General features: G+C 45.3%; 1 protein-coding gene across 1 annotated transcript in view; it reads right to left on the bottom strand.

The window, feature by feature from the left end:
* The window catches only part of LAMC1 (laminin subunit gamma 1), a 62910-nt gene extending 61515 nt beyond the window's left edge, over nt 1–1395 (bottom strand). The window contains exon 1 of the mRNA XM_027723443.2: nt 994–1395. Within this exon, the coding sequence (XP_027579244.1) occupies nt 994–1390 (397 nt within the window). The 5' untranslated portion in view covers nt 1391–1395. The remainder of the gene's footprint in view (nt 1–993) is intronic.
* Between the last annotated feature and the right edge of the window lie 14030 nt (nt 1396–15425).

Genomic DNA, 15425 nt, shown 5'->3' with positions numbered 1-15425 from the left:
CAGGCTGCTCCTCTCACAAATCAAGAGCACATCCAATGCAGACTGCAACAGAGCATTCCCTGTAATATTCATTGGAGAAGGCTGAAAATAAACTTTACCTAGCACTGTTGGGCATCTGTGAGTACACTATCAGCCAAGGGATGAAGAGCCAGTGCAAGGCTGAGAGTACCCCTGACACAGCTCAGGGGTGCAGGAAGCATTGACTTAGACCACAGACTTAGAACACAGCTGGGGACCTGCAGAACGAGGATCTGCTTACACCCCCTGAACCCTGTCCTGGAGGTGCCCCATGAATGGAGCTGCCACTCAGCACAGAATCACACAATGGGTCAGGCTGGAAGGGACCACAGTGGCTCATCTGCTCCCACCTCCCTGCTCCAGCAGGGTCATCCCAGAGCACAGGGCACAGGTTGTGTCCAGAGGGGTCTGGAATATCCCCAGGGAGGAGACTCCACACCCCCTCTGTCTCTGTTCCAGTGTTGGGTCACTGCACAGCAAAGTTCTTCCTCATGTTCAGGTGGAACTTCCTGGGCATCAGTTCCTGCCCATTGCCGGGCCCCCTGAGCAGAGCCTGGGCCGACCTCTGACACTTTCCCTTTGGATACCAATATACATTAATGAGATCCCCTCTCAGTGTCTCTTTTCGAGGCTGAGCAGCCCCAGCTCCCTCAGCCTTTCCTGCACCCAGAGATGCTCCATCCCTTCAGCATCCTCACAGCCTCTGCTGGACCCGCTCCAGGAGCTCTTGTCCCTCCTGTCCTGAGGAGCCCAGAGCTGGCCCCAGCACTGCAGATGTGCCTCACAGGGCTGGACAGAGGGGCAGGATCCCCTCCCTGACCTGCTGGCAGTGCTCTTCCTGATGCACCCCAGGATCCCACTGGCCACCAGGACCCGTAGCTCCCTCCCCGCAGCGGGTCACCCCCAGCCCTACCGGTGCCCACGGTTACTCCCCCCAGGCGCAACACTCTGCCCGTGCCCCCTCCCCGCCCTTACCCAGGTGCAGGGTGAGGTTGACGGCGGTGGGGTGCTGCACGCCGGCCAGCATCGTGCGGCTCTGCCACCAGGTCGCGTCGGCCGGGCTGTTGTAGTCGGTGAGGAAGGCGGCCCCGTGGCTCAGGTGCGGCTGGGCGGCGTCGCAGAGGTGGCAGGACTGTGTGACGCCGGTGACCCCGGTCTGCACGCAGTACTCCTCGGCCGGCGCCCCGCACGTGTGCGTGGCCAGCACCGTGGCGTTGAACGCCGCGTTCACGAACTCGGGCATGCAGCGCTGCGCCCGCCCGCTCCGCTCCTCCGCGCACTCGTCCATGGCGCCGCCGCACCGCGCGGGCACCCACAGCCACAGCACCCACAGCCACAGCGCCCGGCGCTCGCCGCCGCCGCCGCCCCCCATGGCGGGGGCGCAGGGGGGTCGCTCGCTCGCCGGGTGCCGCCGCTCCGCGCCGGCCGCGGGCTGGGACGGGCGAGGCCCGGCGAGGCGAGGCGGGGCGGGCGCGGGGCAGGCCGGGAGCGGAGTCCCGCGGCGGAGCAGGACCGCCCCCACCGCCCGGAATGCACCGCCTTAAAGCGGCGATGGCGGCGGTGGGGCCGGCGGGAGCCCCGCGAGGGGCTGAGGGAGGGATCGCCCTCAGGGCAGCGCGGGGACCGACTGTGGCGGCGGGAGTGCCCTCGCAAGGCTGCCTCTTTCACACAGTCATTTTGGTTGGAAAGGACCTCCATCATCGAGATCATCGACAAAAGGAGCAAGATTATCGAGTCCAACCCGTGACCCATCGCCACCTTGCCAGCCAGCCCAGAGCACTGAGTGTCATGCCCAGTCTTTCCTTAAACACCTCCAGAGACGGTGACTGCACCGTCTCTCTGGGTAGCCCATTCCAACGTCTAATCACCCTTTCTGTGAAGAAATTCTTCCTGATGTCCAACCTAAACCTCCCCTGGCACAGCTTGAGACTATGTCCTGTCACTGGTTGCCTGGGAAAGAGGCCAATCCCACCTGGCTACACCTCCTGTCAGGGAGCTGTGGACAATGAGAAGGTCCCCCCTGAGCCTCCTCCAGGCTGAGCCCCCTCAGCTCTCTCAGCCGCTCCTCATCAGACTTGTGCTCCAGCTCCTTCTCCAGCTCCATTGCCCTTCTCTGGACTTGCTCCAGCTCCTCAATGTCCTCCCTGAATTGAGGGTCCCAGAACTGGACACAGCACTCGAGGTGTGGCCTCACCACCAGTGCCATTGGCCTTCTTGCCCACATGGGCACACAGTGGTCTCATGTTCAACCAGCTGTCGACGGGCACCCCCAGGTCCTTTATTTCATTTAAATGCTTTTCATAGAAAAAAAAAATGATGTTTCTTGAGAAATGTTGGAAAAGTGGTTGTGCTTCGCCAGCCAGATTGTGCCGAACCTGGATGGTTTTGTGCCATCCATGGGCATGAAGTGAGTGTGAGGGGACCCACTTCAGATGCTGTAATTTTTAATGAACTTTTGGTTATTACCTTGCCTAAACCCAGATCTCCAGGCTGCTGAGAGGCATCGGCACAGTCAGAGCTGGCCAAAGACTGCATTATGGCTTTTAGCTGTCATCAGATCTTCCTGTGACTTTTCAGGTTGAGGAACTGTATAATGATTGTGTAAAGTCCAGGAATCCTGTAAAGTCACAATATCCCTGCCCATGGCAAGGGCTTGGACTCAATGGCCTTTAAAAGGTTCATTAAAACCCAAACCATTCTATGATTCTATAAAGCTGCTTTTACAGGAGAAAGTGCCTCCAGAAGGCTGCTCAGGAAACAGGAAACTACTCCTTGAGATAGAAATTGATAGGGGAGTCAAGGAAAGGCTTTGTAAACTTGGTTATATCCTGAGAAGGCTTGAATACAGCATGTAGCCAAAAGAACTGAAAAAAATACAGTCTGTATTTCTTCGGGGAAAAAAATGCACTTTGTTGTTTTAAAGTAAACACATGTATCCTACAGAAGTCAACTCTTTGCTTGTTGCCTTGAGAGCCTGTGCCGGACTGTTCACAAGGTCTGCACGGCATGTACCAGTCAGCACACCTGGAAATTATCCTGCTGCTGGGAGATGATGTTATTACATTTGGTGCCACACATCCAGCGTGGTGGCTCCTCTTTTTGCCTCCTCGACACAGCACTAACGTGGCTGTGCTGAGTGTCTGTGCTGCGGGCTCCCCAGACACCCCCAGCGCCAGCAGAAGGGACGTGGTGCATTACAGTCAGCGCTGCATCGCTGTTGTTCAGGCTGGGATGGCACATCTCCAGTGGAAAGTCTGATTTCCACCACTTCTCCCACTTTTCCTTAGTTTCTGAAAACAAGCCAGCTACTGTGAAAGCAGCGCTGAGCCGATGCCATCAAGGCAGAAGCTCTGGGAACGACGTGCTGATGTTCCTTGGGTTCAATAACAGCCTGTCTGCTTGGGAGTGGACCCAGCAGGACAGGCTGCACATGGAGCAGCTCATCGTGAAGGAAGGAAGGATTAGGATAGAGGTGAGAAGCGGGCAAGGACTCTGAGTGGGATCAAAGGGTGTTGCCACAAATCCCACTCAGTGGAGCAACAGGATGTCTGTCCATGTGTAAGAGGTTCCCGTAGATAATGGGAAAAATTCAGCCTCATGCAAAATTCTTGGGTTTAAAGGTAGTTTTATTATCTAAAATCAAATAACTTTCTTGATTTTTTTTTTAACTAATAATTTCCCAGCATTTCAAAGCACATATGTAGGGCCATCCTCAACAGTTTATGTGAAGTCATCCCAGTCATTTCCAGGGTACTGATTCTAATAAAACCTGAGAAAAATATATCTGCTGCTATTTAATATTTGCCATTAAAATCCACTCCATACTCCTAATGCAATTTCACCTTGACACACATACTTAAAGCACTCCGATCGAGTGATGCAGTTATATTTCAATTGGTAAACCTACACTCATTTAACTAAAACTAGAATTAAGCCTCATATCCCTATAAATACATGACTTGTGCTTTCCTTTTAATATCTTACCTACTAAAATAATCTGTCAAAGTCTTGCAGCATATTCCCCACACACCCACTTCCTTCCCAACACAGAAAAAAGCATCCTCATGTAAAATAATTTTGCCTTGAAAGCACAGAACCTGGAGAACTTCTGTGACTTTGCAATGCTTATGGGGTGAATAATTATAAAAATGTCTTGGTCAATAAACTGTTACAACTGGAAACTCCCACGAAGCAGAGTGAGTCATCCTGCATGGCAGGAGCGGTATGAAAGGAAGGAAGGACTGTTTGATAGGATGGGCACCTGCAGTTAACCAGCTGTTGAATAGGAATATTTGTGTATATTCAACAGGTTATTGTTGAATATACATAAATATTCTAAGCCCATGACTGGGCTTAGACAGCACAGTCATGAACCTTATCCACGGATATTAACTATAAATTAATAGTTACTGTAAGTTAACTGCAGAAATCAGTATGTTATTGCTTTCTGTTCTTTTATAAGTGTACAGAGCAGGTTAAATGAGTAAGAACAAGTGGGGAGAGAGTAAGAACAAACAGAAGAATTGCAACAAAGGAAAAGCGACAAAAAGGAAACAGCTTTTATAAAAGCAACTCTTACAGGAAATTCTGTCAGCTCTCAGAAGGCCAGAACTCCCAAGGTTGGCAATCTCACTCTTAGAATAAACCTCTTTTAGAAAAAAAAAAAAAAGGAATGAGAAAAGCAGTGTTTTCTTTCCTTTTGATAAAAAAAAAAAAAATTGCAACGGTGTGGTGAGTGCCCACAAGGCAAGTTGAAATTACAAATTAAGAGCACCATTGGTCTCTGTCCTTCTACAGCAGCTCAAATCAAGCACTAGCACACCTATGCACCAAGATATTTGACCCATTAGGGTCTTAGGAGGTCCAGAGTGGTTTTAGTAAGAGTCACAGGGCAGCACTCACTTTAAATTTCAGTCTTCCCATAGTTATTTAGCATCAGCATTTGTTCACAGACAACATTTGTGCATTTGGGAAAGGAAAATGCTAAGGAAAACTGCTCAGAAGTTTCAGCCTGGGATATCAGAGCTTTGTGGCTCCATGTGTGTCAATTTAATTAAAATAGGGAAGCCACCCAAGCAAGCTTAGGAAATGTCACTTGTCACAATCTGGCTGGTTTGGGCAACCTACGAAGAAGTTTCCAGCAGCTTCCTGCCCTGCTCTTTGTCATGCAGGGGCTTCCCACCGGCCCCACTGCTGTTCTCACTGCGGACACAATCCAAACAACAGTAATCACAGCAGACATCCACTCCCCGGCCACCAAATAGCCAAAAAGACGAAAAAGAAAGCAAATGAATCAGCAGATCCACCAAAGAGTCAGTGCAGAAGAGTCAAAATTCAGAAGGGCTAGGTTGACACAGTTCAGATCCAAATTCAAAAAGGCTGGTTGACAAAACTCAGATGCTTTTACAGGATGTGAACAGAAACCCCTCTACAGTGTCCAGCAGTGCGCTGGGGGCAAACACAGCGTAGGATTGGTGTCACAAAGCATCAGAGATGCAGTTCTGTATTAAAATAGGGCTTAAAGCCATCCTGCTTAGAGAAATTCTTCCAAAGCCAAGGACAGGTGTGCACACTATGTGAAATCACTTGGTAAACACCTGAGGCATCCATTATCGGTTCAAGTACAGAATGAGTCACAGAATCTTACTGGTTACTAAATATTTTTATCTATATTGTGATTTTATGGAGGCAGAAAGTTACTGTAATCTTATAAATAGAACTGAAAAAGAGAGCCATGAAATCAGAAGGTGTTTCATAAAATGGTTTATTTAACTTTGACTTTCTTAGTCACTCTTTTGCATATTATCCTAAATAATCTTGTACAGCAACCGTGGGTAGTTGCTGTAAAAGTGAATAAAAATCTACCTCTGAATCTCTTCATGTAAGGTAATCTGCATCTTAAAAGTTTCTGCAAACTCAGGAGAAATGAGAGACATAAGCTGATTATTTTATCTCTTTTCTGAAGTGGGTCTGGGATGTTGCCTCATTTTCTCTCATACTGTAATGTTGGGAAAAAATATGCTAAAACAAAAATAGAACATGAAAGGCTGTGCAGCTTTTCATCTTCCTATGGTGGATTCAAACACAGCCCATCCTTTTAACTTTTTTCATGTATATGAGCTGAATTTGTAATCTTTTATTCCTAGCAGATAAGATTTGTATATGTTATCTTCACTCTTTTTATTCTGTGGTGTAGCCCTGTGCTGAATTTAATAACCCACATCTTGCAGTCTGTATTAGACCATGGCTGTAACATCAGAGGGACCTGAGCCAGACCAAAATAGACTTCCTTCCCCTCTCCAGGCCCTCCCCTTGCCTCTCTCAGATCTTTCCCGCTCGGAAAGGGCCATGCATGGATGAGTGCATTCAGCCTGGAAACGTCCAGTGGGTCTCATGGAGAAGGGAGGTTCCTCAGCACTTCCCTTTCCTTCTCCCTCCCATTCTCAGTCAGTACACCAGCTCTGCATGGATGAAAGTGTGCCAGAGGAATGGATTAGATTTATTTCTCTAGGGCATTAAATTTACATTTAATGCTAAATTCTCTGGGTATTTAGCCACCTTCACCTTTGCACTACAGGGTCCGCTGATGGATGCTCTGCCACCAAAAAAACCCAGCAATAATTAGGTTTTCAACACGTCAGTGAAATTCTCTCTGTAAAGAGCAGGACTCCTTTACCCAGATCCACTTGGATCATGCCTGAGTCCTGTTCTTCAGTGACTTGCATAGCTATGTAAATCCTTCCCTTGCAGCAGCTGAGGCTGTTTACACTAAAACATTCCCAGTGGAACTATCTTCCAAGCCTGATAAAATGTAGTGTGTGTGTTGGGGGTGGTCATGGGTGTCTCACCATGTAGGGTGTTGACCTGTGTGACCACAGTGAAGTTGTTTAACAAATATCCTTCCTGACCTTCCAGAATAATTCCCAAGATTGTTTTCGACAGAGACCTAGATAACTTCTTTTGCCCAGTGCCAACAGGGTTGAAATTTTCTTCCCAGTTAGTTCTTTATAACTTATGGTCGCAGCCTCTCTCTTCATAGCACCATCTGCCAATCAGTCTTGCCATGACCATTATTTTATTAATAGTAAATAGTGTATCTGTTCTATCATTTGTAAACCCCTTTGTTTCTTCATAAAAGATGGCTACTCAGAACAACCTTGATTCAAGTGTCTCCCTCATTATAAGAGCTCACCTTTGTAAGTCTGATGTTCTTTAAGCCTAACTTTCATGAACTTTCCTTTGCTTTTCAAAAACAAAAGTAAAAAGTACAGTCTCTCTAAGGAAGTCCACCTTTTAGATCTTTCTTTTTCCTGTACAAACCTGTAACGCTTTGCATGCTGTATGCTCTTAGCCTAAGGTCTTCGTTAGCCCTTGGGCTCATCCAAGGTCAGATCAACCACCTAATGGAGGAGACTTTCAAGGAAACATTCAAGGTTCAGGTTGGACGCGGCTCTGAGCAACCTGATCTAGTGGAAGGTGTCCCTGCTCACTGCAGGGGGTAGGACTGGATGACCTTTAAAGCTCTCTTCCAACCCAAACCATCCGGTGTTTCTGTGACAGTCGGTTGAGAAGGCCAGTCTTTTGGATGACGGGTTTTGAATGAGCAGAGCTCGTGTTTCTCCTGCTAAATAAATAGTTTGTCTTGACGAGCAAGCTGCAGTTGGGTTTGCTGTTACGCCAGAAGAGTTGAACCTAGATGCCCAGCTGGAGGCTAGGAACATGTAATCTTGGGATATGGAGATCACTGATCTCCCCCAACTGTTTGTTCTTCCCATAAAGCTCCTCAGCAACTTGTCTCCTGCTCCCACCTAGACTGGAGTTAAGCCAGAGTTGCTTCTCTGCCACATGACTGGGAGGACACAGTGGAGGATGAGGAGCTTCAAGGAGTCTGACCACAGAGCTGCTTCTGGGATACTTGCCCGTGTCCCTGGCTGTCTGTCAGCGTGCCCCATCCCTACTGTTGCTACCCCCAGCTCACTTCATCCTCCCCTGCATCGCCTGTGCCTCTGGTGATGGCCAGACAATGACTAGCTGAGAGGACAGAAGAGATATTCTCTGTACTAAAAGCCCCCCCTGCCACCAAAGACTAAATGGACAAAAGAAGCCATTCAGGGAAAATTGTTTCAGTCACTGTAGCCAAGAAGCAGAATAAAAAAAAATACTTGGAATACTTGGAATGAACAGAAAATATAGCTATTAGCTCTACAAAGTCTCTGCAAAGCTACCAAGCATGCAGCAGCTACAGTTTTCAAGAGGTTTGTAACTCAGCCATCCTTAGGTAGATGCTTGCAAGAACACTAAAAGCTTATTTTTGACATCAAGACCACTCCCTTATCAAACATCAATCCCTTGATCTGCTCTTCAGAAAGAACAAAGAGTCACCATGAAATACATGCAGTGGCTTTGATATAAGTTGCGCTTGCAAATTTGAAAAAAGCACGTAATTTGCCATTAATCCCAATCCAGAAGACAGAACACTGGAACCTCATTCATTATGAGGAACTGAATCCCTGTTTCCTTCTGTGTCCGTATTTTTTTGAATAATGAGAGAATTTATCCTCCTAGTTTGAAGCATGCTGTGTAAATACTCACACAGCTACTTATGGATTATCAAAGCAAAGAGCAAAATCAAGATTGTTAGGGAAGGAAATTATATTTTTAAACTCATCACTGGATACCATAAACAATGGGAAAATGTATAAAATGCTTTATAAATAGACTGTTTCCTGCTAAAATCTCATACTTTTTCTTTTTGAAGGTCCAGTAGCAAGCTACCTAGGGAGGAGATTTGAAAACATATTAAAGTAATAACTCCATAGGCAAGAAAAACTGTAGTTTTTATAGCTGTAAGCCACATTTTGCTTTCTGGGATCCTCAACATACTCCCATTTTCATGACACTCAGGTCATAGAAATACCAGAGGGACAAAGCCAAGTGTTCAGCAAAACGGAGTGATTGCAAAGGGATGGGAAATTCTGAACCCTGCATCCTGTTCTTTGACTCATCATATCTTTAAAGAATAGGAAATCTGTACCTTCTGCAACTGGTATTCATTTCTTCCATTTTGGAGCTCAGGAAAATTATTACATCAGAGAATTTAATTAATATGAAAAGCATTTATTGGAGTAGATCAACTGCCACATTTATCTGGTAGTTCATCTTTGACACGTTAATTTGCCTCCAACTATAAGCACATTATTTTAAAGTCATGTGAAGAAGTTAAAAATCGAGATTTAGCATGTTGATTTCTTAAACAATGAATTGTAATTGTTCGTGATGGAGTTAACCTACAATAAACACCAGAGGAGGGTGCAGAGGATAGACTGCATCTTTATAGGATGGTAATGTCAATCCCTCCTGCTCCTGTTTTCTCACAAAGATTCAGGTTCCTGTCTGTGAAAGGTATTTTAATTAGCATTGAGTTGACATTAGAGATTTAGATACCATTTGAAATCACAGAATGCTCTTTAAAATAGCACCATGCTGTGACTGCCTGATGTTTTTTAACCTAGAATGTAGTTTTCATTGGTCTACTTTTGAGCTTGAGTCATTCTCAAAACACATTTCACACCTGCTCATCAGCCACTGGCTTGTGGCAACTGAGTTTTTGCTACCTAAGCTGTTTGATTTCAAAGGTTAAGAAAACACAAAGGCTCCAGAACATAAACATCTTTATACAGTAATACATACCTGGCATACCATTGTCATCAACGCTTTGGTGAGGCTCCCAAACCTCCAAAGTTATATTGGGAATTTTACACGTGTTTGTTCGCTCCTGCGTTTTCCTGTGGTTAAAATTCAGACATATCCCTGGATGTGTCCATGAGCAGGGAAGGCTCATAAATCAGAATGTTACTGACTCAGCAGATGCCACCAGATATCATTTTTATTAATTGTATTCCCTTGTTTGAGGGCTTTACAAACCCACAGACCTATTCAGCTTCTCTTTCATTTTACTGAACCTCCTGTGTTTCTTCTTACAGTGAAGTTCGTTGCACAACAGGTAAATTGGGTTTAATGGGTTTTGCCAGATGGGTATCCCTCAGGGACACTCCCTTCCAATTCAGTTACACAAGTATAAACTTAATTTCCCACACAGTACCTGAAAGCATCATAAGCTTCCAGATAATCACAAAGAGTTCTTTTCAGCTCACCTTCATTTGGGAAGTGTCCAAGACCAGGTTGGACAGGGCTTGGAGCAACCTGGGATAGTGGAAGGTGTCCCTGCCCGTGGCAGGAAGTTGGAACAAGATGAGCTTCAAGGTCCCTTCCAACCCAAACCATTCTGGGATTTTATGAAAATATTTAAATTTATTTTCTTTTTTTTTTCCTCCCACCTCATGTTTATGTCTTCCAGCCATTCCTTGCCCTCCCTGGAAGTGAGGCTGTAAGTCCCAAAGGAAACAAACAGCAAGAGCTTTTCCTGGTTTGTTATCCTGTAGAAGTCAGGCTTGAAAGCTTTTACTTGTGTTCACTTCATCTCCAGCTCACCTGTGGACAAGTACAGGTGCCCTGGTTTTAACAAATCCCATCTCGCAGGGCAAGAGGCAATAACAACCATTCCCTCACTGGAAGCCACATGGCCAGGTCCCAGTTTAGCAACATCTGGCCTTCCAAGCAGAGAAAACAGAAGGAATAACGCAGCACAGATGACACATGGCTTCGTTAGTCCCCATGGAAGTACAACACAGAGAGCATTTTTCTCATACTGAACACAAATTCTCACAGTCGTGTTCCCTTCCAGGTCACAGTTGGGATGGCAGATGTTCTCCCAGTGTGTTGCTCTCCTTGTATCCTGTGGTGGGGACTGCCAATTTATTCAGAGTAAGGATCAGCTCAATGGAGCAATTGTTCATCCCACTAGGTGAGGTAATTGTACAGTTCTCTTGGTCTCCTGCTTCGGGGAGCTGCAATGTGAAGGGGTGAGGAGCAGACCTGGTGGCACAAAGCAAGAGGTGCTCACAGTTGCTATCAGTACAGATTCCTCCTGCTGCCCTGCATGGCTGGAAGACCACTGGAAAAAAATATTTCATACTCATTATTAGGTTATGAACATGCTGATAGTTTTTTTTTGCTGTCTATTTGGGGCACTTACAGACTTGTCAGTGCTAGTTCTCTCTAAACCGATTTGTGGGATCAACAGCAACAGACACATTCAAAGTTCTTTGGTAGATAAGACACCTACATGTTTATTCTGAGACATTCCAGGACAATTGTAATAGAGTTGTAATGGAAAGGAAACATTTGATGAACTGTACTGATATCAGCTGATAACAGCTGATATTATTTAGCTGAATAGCTCGAGCAATGAAAATTTGATGTGTGTTGTGGAATAAATAGAGCAGCTTAGAAAAGGAACAAAGAGATGAGCTGAGAGATGGGTTGTGTCAAAGCCACATCACCCTTGTGCTGTCTGGAACTGGACAGGATGATTTCCAGTCCTCACAAGGCAAATAACCAGTTGTCTCTGTTGTTGTTGTCCCAGCCTAGACCATAGTGCTCTTTCAAACCATGAGGCTGTATAGTGCCACCAAGACGCTTCCAAGCACGTTAGAGGTTCCCTACACCATAACTTCCTGGTTTTTTACATTTCCTGGAGCTGGTAGAGTTGGAATTCTGCTGTAAATGGCTAGTCTGAGGAAAGATTACCAGGGGTGGCACAGCACGAGCACCCTTGTTAGGCATGTGCAGTCCCAGAGACGTCAAGGGGCAGAACCCACCTTTGTACCAGGCTTTAAATGGGAAGGTACCACCTGTTTAATACAAGTGCAGAGTGGAGCACTTGTGGAGGTAACTTCTCTGGCTCTCTCCCATGTATCCTTGATGCAATCCATGATGACATGTATCCTGATGATCCATGAAAACTCTTGAGATCAGTAAGCTAATGACCTATATGCCGTATTTAATAGAACAAGATTTCACCAAGGGTCTCTCTCGAGCATTCCCTGGGATAAAACAAGCATTACTAAGCACAGGGTGTTGTGATTAGAAAGTCTTTTTTCTTAGAAAGACAACTAATGCTTTCTTTTAAGACTTCTGTTATGTAAATACTTTCAGCTCAAGATTCAGTTCCCAACCTTCTCTTGGATAAGTTACCAAGGCTGAAATCTTTTCCTTAGACCTATTTTTGGCCTTGGACACTTTGTTATCACTTTGAACTCTCTCCAAATTTTTAACAGTGTAAAAATGCTGGATGTGAGAATTGGGTACATTTTAGAAGTAATCTTTCCATTAGGATATGCAGAACTAACATACATGTTCTTATATACACGTCTTGGAAGCTTCTCTGGCTCAGTTGACCTCCTATAGAAATGTCTATCAGCTTCTAATTGCCCCATCCTTGGCTCTACAGAAATCTCTGTCTCCTCACTCCAGCTGTGTGTCCTCCTCCCACCTTCTTGTTATTCCAGAGGCATTGTTCCATGTTGCTTCACTATTCTCAGTGCACAGAGTTTTTAAGGCTGTAGCGATTTGTCTGGAGAGCTGACAGGACATTTCAAAACACCTTTTTGGTCAAAAATGTCAAGTAGGCAACATTGGCTGGATCCTGATGACTCTTGTGATTGAGAACCATTCAGGGAGATAAAGTTGTTGTAACATTGTCTTTGTTCCCAGTGATAAATTTAAAGTGACACTTCAAAGTCATTTTAAAGTCACTTTTAAAGTGACACAATCAGTCTGAATCCCAGAGATTTTTCTTTGGAAAAAATTAAGACTAAATTCTTTTAAAACTTTTTTGAGTAAATGCAATTTGAAACACTCAAAGATAAAATTTCTGAGTTTTGCAAAACTTAAGTCTTGGACTTCGTCCTGAATGAGGGAAGAAAAAGAAATCTTAATCAGAAGCTCTCGAGAGTCTGCAAATCTGAAAATGCTTTCACATTTAGCTGTTGACTTGTTTTACTTTGTTATTGGTGCTGCACCCTTAGAATAAAGATTATCAAATGGCAGCTGCAATTCGTAAGCTGACTTTTCTCCTCAGGGTTTGAATTTGTTTTCCTCACACTGCATGTTACAGCCAGCTTGAAAAACTGCAAAACCCCACAGCAGAGAATATGAGGGCCCTCTGCACATTCTCTGTTCATCTGTTTAATAGACAGTTGTTGCTGTTTCCTGTGAATTTTGGGAACAAACTGGTATTAAAGGGGGAGACTCGCTCTGGTTCTCCCGTGTTCCAGCGATGGTGGTGATCCGTAGCAGTCATCAGCATATGCAGAGGCACGTGATTTATCCTGATTTACATCACACCAACATCACTGTGTGTTGCACCTTCAACTTCTACCGAATATCCACATCCTCCTGGAGGTGCTTTGTGAGGAGTTACCACTGTAACCACACGAACACGGGCACTCCTATAGCAAACAAGGAAAGCTCTTTGGAAGCAAAGTTATCTCTGTGTGTATATATCTGAGAGTTATCTTCTCTAACTGATGCACTGGAGATGGTCCTGAGGCTGAGGGCCTCTCCAGTGCCTCTCCTGGGCTGGAAAAGTTGGGAGTTCTTAGCAAGCCCTTCACCAGGCACTGTTTCTCTGCAGTGAGGGCAGGATTACTGCAGGATAAGGGCACTGACCCACTGCTCTCTATTTTGGTGTGTTCTCTTTGCTCAGCCTGGCGTAGCCCATCTGGTGCTTCACTGCCCTTGCTCATCCTTACCAGCACAGCAGGGCTCTGGGCTCTGCTGGGCTCTCACAGGAGCATCTCTCCTACCTGACTGCATCACATCTGGCCTCTACAGACGCAGGGGTGGGATTTTTTTAACCCCTCTTCCCCTTCTCCTCTGTCTGCTGCCCTGCCCAAAGGATGAGCAAAGCCAAATTCCATTCCTGAAGCATTCCTGAGCCTCCCGCCAGCTCCACTAGCCAAACCAAATGTCTGAACTGGCCCTAAGGGAGCGGGATGAGCCATTTCGTGGCAGCTGTAAAAGGTCACACAGTAAACACCAGCACTGCTGCTCAGCTGCTGTCCCAGTGATCCAGGCACTCTGGATGTGAGCATGGTTTGCACAGGAACAAGTGGTTCAAAGCTCTCTCCTGCCTCTGCCGGGTTCAGGTTACAAACTAGAGAATTAGCAAAACTTGGTTGATTAATTTGGGTTTGTTCCATCTAGTTTGAGACTGGTTATTCTAATTGAGATGGGTCTCAAGACCCGTAACACTTGAAAACCTTTGTCTTAAAATGCATAAATGTCTTTCTGCATAAATCCACACAAGGCTCAGGGCTTTTGGGGCTTGCTTTGTTCATTTATAAATATGGGGGCATTTCAGGAGATTATAAATATCTAAAAGCCTACAGTTGTTTCACAGTCAGGGATGTACCAGAAATCTTCCCACCTGGCTTCTCCTAAGAACAAAACCAAGCAGTTTCCATTGCTGTGCTTAGTTTTCTTATTATAAGCAGTTGTTAGCATTAAGGTAACAATTGTTCCTTCTTTCCGGGGAAAGAAGACTGTTTTGGTTGAATAGCCTGGGGCTTGTTTTCCAGGTTATTCAGCACTTTATAAGTACTCTGGAACTGCAGTTTCCCTTGTCTGCATATCCACGGGATAACAGGCAGGTGCCTTGCATGTTGCATGCAGAATATAAAGGATGTACAATGAATTGGCAACTGGATTAAATTTGTTGGGAATGACATGGGAAATCTGGCAGTGTCAGGGAGAAAAATCTCTTCTCATGTAAATGCGCATATAAATTCTTTAATTATGCTTTAGTGATTATATACCAGAAATGTTTTATATTTTAAGTGGGGTTGTGGGGCAGAAATATATTGGGCAAAATATTCTATTTAGTGTGTGGCACAGTATAATGAAGATTTTTTTGCTTTTTACCATAATATGTCCTCATATTACATCATATAATGTGTTTTAATCCTAACTTTTATATCCATGGCCTTTGTTATAAAGAAGTTGTTATAAAACTTCTGAGCTCTGATCCAGCAGCTGGCATTTATGGATTCTTTCTTCCACCTTGGTGCCTTAAATTCATCTTCAGCTGGATTAGGAGGACTCCTAATGTCCTTCCTCCCACTGCAGATGCTCATCCCAAAACAGCCAAGCTCGTACTTCGGACAGTGCCAGATTTCTGAGTCACTCCAAGGTTTTAAAAAAATTCAAATTTATAATGGTGCCTTGGAAAATAGGACATCACTGGGAGTTTCTCATAGAAGTTTCCTGTTCTGAGACCATCCAGCAGACCAATGCCTGTACAGTTCCCACCATGCCAACTTTGGATCAACCAAACTCTTCAAATTCTTCCTTGCCACCAAATCCCAGAACTGCTCAGGCCTGCAGAGCAAAGGGTGGAAAAGTGGAGGGCAAGCAGGAAACATGTAGAAAACATCTTAAGGAATGTCACTTCTTATCAGTGCATGGAATGAGGCGGAGTTCCTGTGTGAGAAAGCGTAGAACTG

This window comes from Pipra filicauda, unplaced genomic scaffold (genome assembly GCF_003945595.2).
Source record: "Pipra filicauda isolate LSUMZ 115617 unplaced genomic scaffold, ASM394559v2 scaffold185_size1782982_pilon, whole genome shotgun sequence".
NCBI classification, from domain to species: Eukaryota; Metazoa; Chordata; class Aves; order Passeriformes; family Pipridae; genus Pipra; species Pipra filicauda.
Note: the sequence above shows the minus strand (reverse complement) of the source record. Positions and strands in the feature narration are given on the sequence as shown.